General features: G+C 40.6%; 1 protein-coding gene across 4 annotated transcripts; it reads left to right on the top strand.

Moving 5' to 3' along the window:
* Nucleotides 1-4,584: 4,584 nt before the first annotated feature.
* On the top strand, nt 4,585-14,416 carry scoca (short coiled-coil protein a). 4 transcript variants are annotated; one of them, XM_061680327.1, is made up of 4 exons: nt 4,585-4,781; nt 9,009-9,080; nt 9,157-9,237; nt 13,102-14,416. In XM_061680327.1, exons 1-4 carry the CDS (start codon nt 4,694-4,696, stop codon nt 13,242-13,244), a joined length of 384 nt encoding a protein of 127 aa, XP_061536311.1. In that variant the 5' UTR covers nt 4,585-4,693; the 3' UTR covers nt 13,245-14,416. The 4 variants fall into 4 exon arrangements, with proteins under 4 accessions (XP_061536311.1, XP_061536314.1, XP_061536312.1 ...); XM_061680330.1 differs by lacking the exon at nt 4,585-4,781 and adding an exon at nt 6,922-7,079; XM_061680328.1 differs by lacking the exon at nt 4,585-4,781 and adding an exon at nt 6,944-6,965.
* Nucleotides 14,417-14,448: the final 32 nt, after the last annotated feature.

The raw sequence follows: 14,448 nt of genomic DNA, 5'->3' as shown, positions 1-14,448 counted from the left end.
TGAGATAGATTATGGTTGATCAAGGGAAATAAATATTTGATCCCAGAGCAAAATCTAACTTTGTACTTGGTGGATAAACCCTTATTAGCAGCACAGAGGTCCAAGTTTGCACACATCTCAGGAGGGATCTTTACATTTCCTCTCTAGATCAAACAAATACCTACGCTTGGCAACTCATGGCTTTTGCTGCCTCCACAAATTTTCTACAAGATTAAGGTTTGCAGAATTGCAAGACCTCCCCATCATCTTAAATGTACCGCTTAAGTTACTGGCCGTATATGTATTAGGACTGGAAGCCATCATCAGAGCGTCACTGATGGTGTAGTGGTACACTTGCCTGACTTTGGTGCAGGCAGTGTGGATTCAGTTCCCTCTCAGTGACGGTGTGAATGTGAGTGCAAATGGTTGTCTGTGTCTATATGTGCCATTTGACCGACTGGCGACCAATTCAGGGTACAGTTCGCCTTTTGCCCGAAGTCAGCCGGGATAAGCTCTTGCGCCCCGTGACCATGAACAGGATAAGCGGTGTTGAGAATGGAATAGACCCATCATCAGTGTTCTGGAGGGAACACAATATGTGCAATGAAGTCGTCCTATAGCAGAGCTTCACCATCTAGTTGCCACCTCCGTGTTTCATGATGGGACTGAAAAACAGCATTTCTCTTACTCCGAACATGAGTTGAGTTCAGTTGAAAGAGTTCAATTTTGGTCTCATTTGACATCCCATTCTCCCCGGTCTTCTCTAAATCAATTGAATGCATGTGCAAACTTCAGATGCAACGTTAGACATTCCTGTAAATGCTACAATTATTTAAAACATACCTTACATTAAAATACTTGAAAGTGATTTTATAGTAATTAACTACAGTTTCCACTGTAACACAGGATTTTGGTTGACGTCACACAGAGAGTTATGCTGCATTCCAGAAGAGTGGGAAGTCAGTTTTCCGACCTCTGACCAGGAAAAGTGCACTGGAACGCCACCCAAAATGGGAGGGCCAAGTCGGAGAACAAATACTTACCCCGACTTCACAGAGTTGCTTTAATCTGACGTCACGCGACAATGGCGACCCCCATGGAGACACAGACTGTGAATGATAAAACATAATTTACTAGATTGTAAAAAGATATTTATCTATCTTTATTTAGTTATTTAACATAACTTAACATAACACAACGTAATTGGCACTGACTATGTGAGGATATGCCCCTCTGCCTGCATGAAGTTATTCTGTGAAATGTATGAAATGCTTGTAAAATATTACTTGTACTTTATTTACATAAGTAAAGCAAATTATGATTGTATATTGGCGTATATAGCTTACAAACACACAAAACAGAAAACAATATATCACGATCAGCCATCTTTGTTGTTTACATTTGCCTGGAAGGCTTTGAGGTCGGAACAATCTGAGTGGGATAAATCCGACTTCCCACTTTTCTGGAATGCAGCATGACTGTATTTTGCATGCAGCAGAATTGTGAAGCCGTGTGCTCCCAGCATGGATTGCGCCATAAAATGTCAAACTTTTGCCGTAATAAAGACGTTAATAATAATAAATGTTTATGAACGATAAGGATTAACATAACATTGATCGTGTGTGTTTTTTACCTGTAGTTGTATAGTCGTGCTAAACAATATTGGCACCCCTGGCGTGCCATTATTTCTAGCCATGACTGTATAAAAAGACATGCTTTTGACATACTGTCACATCAAGCCAGGGCCACTCTCTTTTTCTGTTGTACAGCAGCTACTTGGCTGCTCGTCGTCGTCACTGTCAGGTTCCGACCTCCTGATCGGCTCAAGCATGGACAGTTTGACGATGCCAAGTTCAGTTGGGTGCTCCTGCACGTCGATAGAGTAACCACACCCCGGTGTCTTGTAATAAAAACCTCATTTTTAGCTAAACTATGGTTGAGAACTTGCTGGAAGTTACGTGTATGTTTTACATAACACATAAACAATGGAAATATGAATTTTAACTGACCCCATAACATCTGTGTCATCTGACCTTTAATAATTTCAACACTAAAATTGCAAGAACAACAAAAAAGAAACTTTTAAAAAGTCAAGACATAAGGGAGCCAACCAGTCAACGAAAACTTGTCTAAATAATGTTTTCAGCTGTTTCTTGAGAGTCAGCTGGTTCAGCTAGCCAATGTAGCAGGTAGTCTATTCCATAAACGAGGAGCTACAGACTGAAAAGAGAGCTCATAACTGGTCTTATAACATGGTTTTGTTACTGCGAACAGATTCTGACTTTAGCACCTAAGAGAGCAATGTGTTGGGTTCAAAAGATCGCAGATGGTTTGGTCATGTAGTAACAGTCCAATTGCAGGGGTACATTTAGACAAACCACTCATGTTCACACGTAGTTACAATTTAGTCTTCAATTAACCTAAGCAACATGCTTTTGGAATCTGGGAGGAAGATGAAAAAACACACAAGCACTGGGAGAACATGCAAACATGGTCATCAACGTCTTTAGAACTGTGAGGCGGATGTGCTAACCACTCATTCACCATGCCAGCCTGCTCTAAAAGTGAAAACTACAAATCTAAAAATCAGTGCAAAATATGACTGCAAGCTAGTGCAAAGAGTCACGTGATCCCGTTCCAGCATTTTGTACAGTCTCGTAGCAATTCAAAAAGTCCTTATTAAAACATAAAAAGCGACTTGCAGTAATCTAAATGAGGTTCGACTTTGATAGAATGTTCTTTAGTTTTGAAATGCTGCTTTAGTTTTCCATAGACAAATTTGTGTCATGAGCTGTGTCCTGCATTTCCGTTGTTGGAGCTTGGGTGGCGCGTTGCCCCTCTCGCACTCTCTTCCCAGTAATCAGCACCTCCAAAGCCCTTCTCAATAAACCATTCTCCACAAAACTTCTTCAGCCGCCGCCTGCTTCTGGGTCCAGTTAAAATTGCATCGTGACAGAATACTCTGGCCACCACGGACCCAGCAATCACGGAGGCGTTAAGACAACTACTCAACCTCCAAGAAGCCCATATAGGAAGAGATAAACTATGTAAAATATGTATTGATCCATTTTCTGTACAACTTGTTTTTATTAGGGCAACCCCAAACGACTTTGTTCGAGAGACAAGATACACCCTGAAGTGGTTGCCAGTCAATAACAGGGTAATGAGTCTTCAATTAACCTAATATGGATGTTTTTGGCATATGGGAGGAATTCGGAGTGCCTGCAGAAAATATAAACTCCACACAGAAACACTGGAGCAGAGATTTGAATCCTGCACCGAAGAGCTGTTAGGCATATGTGCTAAACTTAGGCCGGTGCCAATCTTTTCTAATCATTCTTTAAATAAATTGAACTCTATGTTCTCACTTCACTTTTTGGGGGGCTGCAGATACAACAAATGTTGTCTGAGGGTGAACCCTTCTAAGATGTCTGTTTTCTATGATGAAAAACATTGATGCCTGATTTTAAAGACATAAACATTCTGGCTTGTATTTAGGTCATGAAGGCAACAGATGTCATTATTTATTTTAAATTACACTCATACTGTAGGTGTTGCCAAAATGTATGCACTGCTATTCTAAATAGTGGCAGTTGTGTGTTCTCAAAGGTACAGTATGCATACAATCTAGCTACCATACCAACATGCATGACAACTTTGTGTGTTGTGGTCAGTTTCAAGGTTTTGCAGCCAGGATTGACAGTATGACTTTTGTCTGAAGTTCATCTGCTAAAAAAATATCCCTCAAGTGCCACAAATAACAGTTGCTACTGTACTGTACTGTACTGTACATTGATGTGCTCAGTATACCAAAGTATCCAGGAGATGGACAGATGGACTGGTGCTCTTTTATAGCTTGTTCCCTCTATGTATGTGTAATAAGTTTGGAGCCATGTCTTGCATAACACTGGAAAAGCGAGGGTGCCAAAATGGGCATCTGGTTCGTGATTCAGTTCATAGGAGAGATACAGTATGTCTGCGCATACTGGTACATGCGTGCATTACAGTCCTCGCTGCAGTTCCTCATGATACATTATAGACTTAAATAATTAAGGTTAGGCAACTTTTCAAACCTTTATAGGGCTCCAAAGAGTTAATGGGTGATGTGAGTGTAGGACATTTACACTGGAAGCTGCCCTCAACTGAACCTACAGTTAAGCCTTTGTTGTTGTTTTGCGGTGTTCATTATCAACCACTAGAGTGCAGTCTAACACCACAGATCTAACTACACTATTCCCCCCCCCCCTTATGTCCTCTCAAACCAACAGGCTCGGACCAGGAGTCCAAAATAGGACTGATGCACCAGTTAATAGTATCGTATAGCAAGTTTTTGGTTTATGACACACGCTGATAGAAAAAATTGCCTCGCTGACACGTCAGGTTAATGTGTGACTGGAGTATGTGCATCTTTTTGTGGGTTTATAAACCCCTTTATGTGTTGTTGCTGGTACTAAAACTTTGACCTGTGATGTCCTTGCAAGGGAGGTCTTTTTAACCTTTTAGTGCGCTTGTTGCCATAGTGATCTTTTTCCATGACAACTCTTGTAACTCGAGTCACCAGTCAGGTAGGACAGGTAGCCATGATGTAAATGATTCAGGCACCAGGTGAGTGTGGAGGAAGGGCCAATATGAGGAGGAACGTGAATGAACATAAAGAGACACTGAAATCACGGTTGCTTTTCTGAGATAAAAAAAAAGAAAGAAAACCAAGCTGATGGAGAAAAAGAAAAGAAAGGCCACAGAGGCCAACTTGGGGGAGGAAGATGGGACTTTTACTAACATCTCGCTGGAAGACGACCCAGGTAAAGTCTCACAAAGCCTTCCTTTGTCCATGCGAACATAAAAAGGGAGTTTATAGTCTCCTTTTAAAGTTAACCTGTAAGTAAGTACCAACAAAGCAGTTGATTAAATCCATTATTCTTGGCGGCAAATGTTGTTAGATTGTAAAATTGAAACAAGGCATGAAGGCAATGGCAGCTGGTAAAACCAGAATTGCTGTTGGAGAAAGACACAACTGTGGTATGTAACACCTTCCAAAGCTGTATTGGTTCGTCACTGTATGAAATACCAAAAACTCTAACTCGATTCCTTTTATTTGCATTTTGACCGCTATCTGTAGGTAAAACATTCTCTTCTGCAGCGTTTGACATGTGCATAGTTTGTATCATATTTCTCACTGAACATTCATGTATTAAACATTGAACATTTAATCCATGAGTGTTCAATGAGAAATAGTATGCAAACGATGCGCTAGAGGCTCAGCGTAAACACATTTGTTCACCTTTGACCATGATTGGCCTCTCAGGTTATCAGGTTGTGTATTTAAAATTAGTCAAGACATTTCTGTATGTGCCAGCACGTTAGCCAAGCGATTAGCACGTCTGCCTGAAAAGTTCCGAGGTTCGAATCTTTTAAATTACTAATTTAAAAATACATATAACAGGAAGCAGAGCTGCAGATGGCGGAAATGAAGACTCTCTAGGTTCTCTCTTGGAATGACCAGGTCGGATATGATTAGAAATGAGCACATCAGAGGGACAGCCAAGGTTAGATGTTTTGGAGAACAAAGTTACAGAGAGCAGACTTCGATGCTTTAGACACGTCCAGAGGAGAGATAGCGAGTATATTGGTAGAAGGATGATGAGGATGGAGCTGCCAGGCAAGAGAGCGAGAGGAAGACCAAAGAGAAGGTTGATGGATGTCGTGAGGGAAAGACATGAGGGCAGTTGGTGTTAGAGAGGAGGATCCAGGAGATAGGCTGACATGGAAAATGATGACGCGCTGTGGAGACCCCTAACGGGACAAGCTGAAAGGAGAAGTAGAAGAAGATACTATCAAGTATGCATTATTCATATTACTTTATTCATTCACATACTCGGAGTGCAACAAAAGATACCAGACAGGAGAGCCATCTCAAGTATTTTCAACCCAAATTATCTTGCAGACCTGACAAAAGGACATTTTTAAAAATTGATGGAAGGGGACCTTTAAATAGTAGAATTTTATAATGTCACTGAGCGCACAGTTGTCAACTAGTGCTGTTTTCTCTCCCAGTAACATGTAGTTGTTCTACTGCTATTGTGTACTGAATTGTGTTAGTAATGAGGATAAAGAGAATACTAATATATGGCCAATTCAGCTCAGTAGTAGGATTTCAAATGCTCATATGGCATACTTTGCTCAAAAATAAATGGTAAAGTGAATGCAGAGATTTGTTTCTAAATACGTTTTACATGTTTTAAGACACGTATGCAAAGATTGAGAATTGTGTAGTAGTCAATTGTGCAGATAGAGTGTATAACTGAAATGAGCTCATCAGAGGAAGTGGTGAGTGGGGATACGAGAATAATCTCCATTTCAATTTTCCTGAATTTGTGAGGGGGTTAAACGGCACCCAGTGACGCACTAGGGCGTCTGGCATGAGTTGCCCCGCCCCCACTGTATAAAAATAGGCACGTGATGACGTGTGGTACTTGAGCGAACGCTGTGGTTGCAGCACATTCGGCGGACACGCCCACAATCTGAGAGCAGCGACAGGGGCATGATTTTTCAGGCTCATTTTGAATACTTTTTTGTTTTTCTTAAATCATTCAAACTTGGCGCAGTTGTTAACAACACCCTTCTCTGTGGTTTGTCAAATCGCACAAGACAATATTTGTTTGACTTTATAGGGATTTCAAAAGGCATGAGGAAGGCTGGAGCCGAGATCCGAACGCCAAACCTCGAACTGTAGATCAGTGATTTCCAACCTTTATGGAGCCAAGGCACATATGTTACAAATGAAAAATCTCACGGCACACCAACAAAGAAAAATGTCACGAAAAGTGGATACACTAATTATGAATGTACTGTACTTCCTGCCATCTAATAGAATAGCATTTATTTGTTCTGTCTGTCACGATGCCTCGCTGGCATAAATAGAGAAAATGGATGGATGGCTAGTTGCGGCGCCCCCTGTCACTCGGTGTGGTCACGCACATGCGGAGGTGAGGAATCCTCCTCATCAGATTCTCTCGTCGTCATCGTTACTGAACTACTGCGCGTGTGTTTGCGTTAACAACGACACTCCGTGTTTCGGAGAGTACACAGTCTTGATATTGGTGAGTGGGGACACGATAACTGGGTTTTGTGAGCCGCTATTTTCCGCTTTTGAATATGCAGCCTCCGGTTGCGCGAGGTTAGCGTCTAATGTTAGCCGCCTCCCAGTGACCAAAAGCGATCGATAGAGCGGCTTCATAGAACTATTGTCGTAAGGCCCTCGGCGTTGAGCAGTTGACCACCTCCACTTTTGAGTTGTCGTGCGTTTAGTGAGACGCTACACTGTTGTAGTTTCGTTCGTAGGCGTCGTGTTTTCGTAGTTTGTCGCAAAAGCTAGTTAGCTAGCAAAGCTAACTTGGGCGCGTACGTGGATTGATTTGGAAAAACCCATTAGTGTCAGTTGTTGTTAAGTTGATGTAGTGCACGAGTTGCCACTGTATATTCGTGAGACCCATGTGTTAATTTCCCATCTGTCAACTATTCGCTTGGCTTTGTTTACTTACAGCGGCGTAAACGACGGCCTACAAGCTAAATTGACGTAATTTGCAGGCTTTCGAGGTCGACTTTAGACAAGACTGTTTTACCAAATACTAAATGATTAAGAACTATAATATACAGTAGATCCTCGGGCCTAATGTGTTGCTCCAGTTTTAAAACCCTGCACCACGCAAGCCAATGTTTTTTGTTAAATTGTAACGTGCTTATTTATCGATAACGAGTGAAGCTTGTTGTTGTTGTTGTTGTTGAAGAACCCCAGTAGTAGTCCAGATGCATGAAGAAGAACCTGACCAGAAAATTATAAGGGTCAGAAGAAGCAACTAACAGGGTGCGGCATCTGCTGTTCAAAGCCTCCATCCATCACATAACCGATGCACCCATGCAACTGTGTATGTAGGTTTATTCATGTTATACTACAACAAAGGCTGGCTTTACACTGCAAGTCTAAGTGCCCAATTGTGAATTGATGCTTAAATTCGTTTTTAGGGTTTTCTACAGTATGAAGGTAAGTCAGAATTTAGAGTCGCGTGTCTTCAGTGTAGTACTAGTTGTGCAGTAACATGTTACGCAGCACTGAGATCTACTGGAAGAGATGCTATGTAATTAAGCGCAAGAGGAGGACACCCCTTAGTGTAATAGCAGTACCACTTTTTACTGTTTTAATATTCATTGTTGCCGCAGAGCATGTATTGCTCTATGCTATATTGATATGTGGTGCTACTCTGTGTTAAAGTAGCAGTTGTTTTCAGGGTTATCATTGGCGTAATGTCTAAGCTAATTTCCATTTTCACATATGATAGCATTAGGCCTAGGAGACTTTCGTTGGACAAAATTACCTGTATATGGTTTAGTTGAATATTGTTTAAATATACAATGTTGAATTATTTTCAGTTTTACAGTGAACAGAGTGACAAACGGGTTGAAGCAAACACACATTGCTTCTTATTTGGAGAACCGTATGAGCGAGTCTTCTATTTTTTGTTTCCTGTGATGTTATATGATAGTTGCCCATTTAAAACGTGTTTAAATAAGTTCACGTCTTTAAAGTGTGTTGCAGGGGTAAAATTATATTTAAAAAAAGGTTTTACTCTATTGTGTGGATTTTCACCTGTAGTGGGGGGGGGGGGGGGGGTCTGGTTTTTTTTTATCGCACAGCTCTGTCTCTACATATTGGAGGTATTTCCCCCTTTTGATTAAATTTAAGCTTTGCAAGTGTTCAAGTAGCACCGGTATCATCTTTTTGCATGAAATCTAGCCAAACTTGAGAGTGCTTCTGGTTTGACGCCATGTTGGAACTGTTTAGAACCAAAGTACAGTACACTTCTTGTGCGTGACATCAACACTCATTTGCGACATAAGAGGAATTGATCAGAGGAATCATCAGACAAGCAAGCAAATGATTCCTAGGAATCAAATTACTGGCAACCAATTCTCAAAAATAATTGTTTTTGAATTCCCCTCCCTACTTAACAGTGTCTGTCATTCCTCTACAGTGGACAGCAAAGCTGCAGCCCTGTATACTAAGCCAGAGAACGATCTCTTCGTCATGAATTGCGATATAGATGGTATGTGTACTCCATATTGACAGTGTCCAAGAACAAATGTGTAGTGTGAAAATGATGCTCCTCGGTTCTCTTTCAGGGGACATGGAGAACCAGGTGGAGATGGAGGAAAAGACAAGGCTGATAAATCAGGTGTTGGAACTTCAGCATACTTTGGAAGGTAACATAACCAACATAATTTGTTTTCCTAATACTAAAACCTTTATAAAGTAACATTTTAACATTCTTAACTGTCTTGCAAGTAACGTGGAACCTCAGGTTACAAACGACCCGTTTTACGAACTGTTGGAGTTACGCCAAAATTTTAATGGAAAAATAACCTTTATTTACGTACTATCTTCGATTTGCAGACGGTCTTGGTATGGACGAACGGAAGGATACACAGTGGTGCTAAAAAATATTGGCATTTTTGAGCATGACTTTGTCTATTATACAGTCTCCTCCAAAAGTATGGGAATGGCAAGGTCAATTCATTTGTTTTTATTGTATACTGAATACATTTGGGTTTCAGATCAAAAGATGAATATGAGACAAAAGTTCAGAATTCACGGTATTTACATCTAGATATGTTAAACAATAACAAAATTATAAAGTAATGTGCAACAAATTGGCCAACATACCAAAATAATCTTTAAATGACAATGTGATGTCCCACTTTATGAATTTCTTTTTGAACAGAAAAAGACAGGATCAGTTTGTTGTGCCAAAACCAAGCAATGAGTTAGAAAAGAAACAGCCAAAAGAAAAAAACTCCCTTGTGTTTATGGAAGAGTCTTCTTCAGTGGAAAATGTTATACGTGTGGGTTTGCATGGTGGAGTTGGTGCCTACAGATGCAAGACCCAAATGCAGGGAAGTAGAGGGGCAAGGCAGCATGAATCTTCAAAAAAGTAACGATGGTAACGTATGAAAATGGGCATGAGCTGGATTGTAAACATATCAGCACTTCAAATTAAATTAAGTTCATCTTATGTTTTTGTCATTCCTTGATTATTTTAGTTTGAATACATAGTTTGCTCTCTGTCTGTTCAATTTGGGACAGTTGTTGATACCAAAATGACGTCATTACACCGGCTAATGGTTACTACGTATGCCTAACCAACGACCTATTTCTAAAGTTAGTATTCTCATTAGACTTGCATTTTGTCCAATGCATTTGGGCAAATACAGAAAATAAAAACGTTCTGTTGCTTCTCCAGTTTTTGCATTCAACATACAGTAATACATAAGCAGCCTATCAACATTTCATACGTGCCGGGCTTGAGATAGACCAATCACGATTGTTTTTACATCTGCAAAGTTGTGACGAGTAACAGTATTAATTATATTGGACTGATTTAATCCCACTTGAAAGATAAAGCGGACATTAATATTTCAGCCATGCAGACGGTTCGTTTGTGACACGCGTCAATGACGTACTGTCATCTTCATTAGACGTCCCCATTAAATGATGTCACAGAGGAACAATCGTCTCAATTCCCTGAAACATACCTACCTCCTCCTGCCTCGGTCCTCTGTCATCCTCTCTCCTCGATGGAATTTCTGGTGGGAGGAGCTAGGAAGTTGCAATTACAGAAATGAGTTAAGCCCAAACTGAAAGAAACAAGGGAACTAAATAAAAGCATGACAACACAGGCACACCTGGACAAGACGCAAGTGGCTGGAGGGAGCTGATTGGTAGAGACAAGGAATAATGCTGACGAGAACAGGTGGAAATGAATACGTAATGAGGTGACTAGATGTGAACAAGAGAGAGAGGAAAAGAAGACACAGCAAAAAATGAAACTAAATCTAATCAAAATAATGCAAAAGTAAATAAAAAAAACACTGATCATGACAAAGGAACTGTTGTCCTCCCCTTGTCTCCCTCTTCAGTTAAAATTAATGAGCAATAAACCGTTGTTTTTTTATTTCCTTACATTAGTGTTTTTTCACTTATTTCTACATTGCATTATATTTTTTAACCACACAATGATAAAAATTAAATGTCTTTTGAGTGACCCAAAGAAATTGAGTTAGTGTCACCTGTCTATGTGATCGAAAGGGACTACAACACACTAGAGTTGCTACAAAATCTTGAATAGAAGTGGTATCATCATGCCAAAAAGAAAAGTCTGTCTGGAAAACAGACATAAGACAGTGGATGCTTATATTAAGGGAGAAGAATATACTGCCATTTCAAAGCAAAGGATGTCAAAAATAAGCAAGGCAAGGTTTGAAACTGCAAGTATTCCAAAACTTTGAAAAGCTGACTAGTCACTGATGTCAGTAAGAATAACATGATCTGTGCAACAATGATTGTTTCTGGACTGGACTTGATCTTTCATGTGAGCCTGTTGTGAGGACTTTTCACCACGGTGGACTTACCTCATCAGAATCATCTTTATTTGCCAAGTATGTCCAAAACACACAAGGAATTTGTCTCCGGTAGTTGGAGCCGCTCTAGTACAACAAACAGTCAATTTACAGAACACTTTGGGGACATAAAGACATTGACAAAAAACAATTGTGCAAAAAGATGCAGAGTCCTCTAGCACTTAGAGCAGTTCGAACGACTAATATTGCAATAGTCCGGTGCAATGACCATTGTGCAAAGGGCGCTGAGACTTCAAGGAGTGTATGCGGTTTGAAGTGACGAGTAGTGCGATCATCTGGGACAATGTCGGTTGTGCAAATGTTACAGATACTCCTCAATCAGTGTGCAAATGGAGCAGATGCTACTCTGGCATGAGTGGCCAGTATATGCAAATAGTGCAGCATGGCGAGACAACTACAGTGAGTGCACGAGTAATACATAATTGGCCCCACAGAAATGTGACAACGAACTCAAGTCAAAAAATTGCCAGCTTGTTGTAATGGAATTATAGGTTAGGTGTTTAAGAAGTTGATCGCAAGAGGGAAGAAGCTGTTGGAATGTCTACTAGTTCTAGTTTGCGTCGATCGGTAGCGCCTACCTGAGGGAAGGAGCCTGGAAGAGCTGGTGACCGGGGTGCAGACGGTCCGAGAGGATTTTGCACGCCCTTGTCTTAGTTCTGGCAGCGTGCAAGTCCTCAATGGTGGGTAGGGGGGTAGCGACAATCCTTTCAGCAGTTTTGATTGTCCGTTCCAGTCGGAGTTTGTCCTTTTTTGTAGCAGCACCGAACCAGACTGTGATGGAAGAACACAGGACCGATTCGATGACCGCTGTGTAGAACTGTCTCAGCAGCTCCGGTGGCAGGCTGAGCACTCATTGTCATCATGCTTGGAAAAAAACAAAACAAAACATTGCTCTCACAGCAGCACATCAAAGCCTCACTGAAGTTGGCAAATGAATTCTCAAAACATGAGAATGAGTTTTGGAAGTCGGCCCTTTGGTATGAAAGTTGAGCTGAGTTGCCCGTCTAGGTTTAGGTTGACTCTAGGTTTTCTTCAAAGAAAATGCCCCAAAGTATTCATCAAAACCGGTCCGAAGATGTTTGAAGTACACCAAAATCAAGGTTGTGGGTGACTCTCTCAGAGCCAAGACCTCAATCCTGTCCAGAATCTGTGGAGGGAGCGCAAGGTTAATGTCCTTGCTTGAAGGCCAAAGAATTTGGAGGATCTTCAACAATTCGCCAACACTGAATGAGCTAACATCCGTCAGTAGACGGGTGCTAAAATAGCATAAAAGCTTGTTATTTTATTATTGCGATTAAACATTTTATGTCAACTATATGGTCATTTACAAGCCTATTAACACAAGTTGTGCAAAAAGTACTGAAAGATTGAACAGTTGGCATTCAAAGGTTTACAGAAGGTCGACTGAAGTTCACTTGTTATAAAGGTTATAGTGTATTTTGTGTTTATCCTGAAAATTCACATGAGAGCAGACTATAATGAACTTTTTGTGGGAAGGAATCATGGTCTCTACTCTTATTTGAAGCCTCTACAGCTTATACAGCGATTGAAGTTCTCAAAATTTGGATGCCTTTTATTTATCAGTGTAATTTTCCATGTGGGCAATTCCTCATGGAAAAAAGCTAAACTGAATTTATGTGTTTGCGGCAGACCTGTCAGCACGGGTGGATGCGGTCAAAGAGGAGAATTTGAAGTTGAAGTCGGAGAACCAGGTACTTGGTCAGTACATCGAGAACCTCATGTCTGCGTCCAGCGTCTTTCAGACCACCGACACCAAGAGCAAACGCAAGTGAAGGAGGGGGGTCTCCTCTCAACAGACCTGGGTCCAAATTCAAAACGTTTGTCACCTGTTCTGCTTACTCTGACAGCGCCGATTCACTTTTAATTTATCATCTGGCACTTGTTCCGGGTTACTATTGCAGCAAAATTATTGGCAGACGTGTTGAGTTCTAATTCTTGTGTGCACAGCATACATGGAAAGGTGTAGGTACTTTAGTGGTTGCAAATGTCTGCAGTTAACTGTGGAGCTTAAAACAGCCAAAGTAGATTTTAATAAACATTCACACAAAATAATTTAGCTACACAAATACACTCTCGCCACGTGTTAAGTACTTGCTCCCCACACTACGGACCTGGAAGACGTGCCACATGACTGACTATATAGTCCATTAAAGGGTCATGTGTCACCTCAACTTTACTGGAATGTCTGAAGTCATAACCTTGCATCATTGTTACAACCTGGTTTTCTGTTTAAAGACTATGATCCCAACTTCCTGTTTCAACCTTCAACAACCTGACATGTAAGTGGGGTGATGCAAAACAGGCTATAATGAAAAATGTTGACTTTTGTCATGTTTTTGTCATGATTACACATTGCATGTCCTTTTTTTCCACTGCCAAGCAGAACAGTGTTCCTGTAAAATTGTAAGCACGCACACCTCATCACCCCCATTGTTAGTTAAGCATTTATATAATGAATTACAGCTGGAGTTTTGTCAGTCGTGACAATGAAAGATAGGACTTTTTGATGCAGGCTGTTTGAATAAAAGTGTTTATCTGGGCGAGGAAGCTGGAGAACAGATGCGTTCTACTTAAAAGCAATTAAGTGCATTTGAGTGCTATTGATCCACTGAGGGAGAGCAGGACCGGAAATGTGCTGAGACATTGAACTGCAAAATGAAGGGTGTGTCCCTTTTCAAGACTGAATTTGCAGCAAAATTTTATTCTCTTGTGAAATGCTTATCTGCTTGGAAAACTACAAATTCATGGCTTAACAGTGGGTGGAAATGCTACTCTTTAAAAAAAAAAAAAGGGACAAAGTTGTAATTTATTAAAATTGTTTTATGTTTAAGTTGTATGAAAATATTTTTGAGTACAATATGCACTCCAGCAGCCATCTTATGTGAAGATACTGTGCACTGTTACTTTGAAACATTTTGTTTTTAATAAAAGCTTAAGATCTGTACTCACTCTGGATTCATTGTGTCCTAAGCATAT

The sequence above is a fragment of the Phycodurus eques genome, chromosome 6 (genome assembly GCF_024500275.1).
Source record: "Phycodurus eques isolate BA_2022a chromosome 6, UOR_Pequ_1.1, whole genome shotgun sequence".
In the NCBI taxonomy this organism is placed as follows: domain Eukaryota; kingdom Metazoa; phylum Chordata; class Actinopteri; order Syngnathiformes; family Syngnathidae; genus Phycodurus; species Phycodurus eques.
The sequence above is the reverse complement of the archived record's forward strand: the minus strand, read 5'-3'. Positions and strand labels throughout refer to the sequence as shown.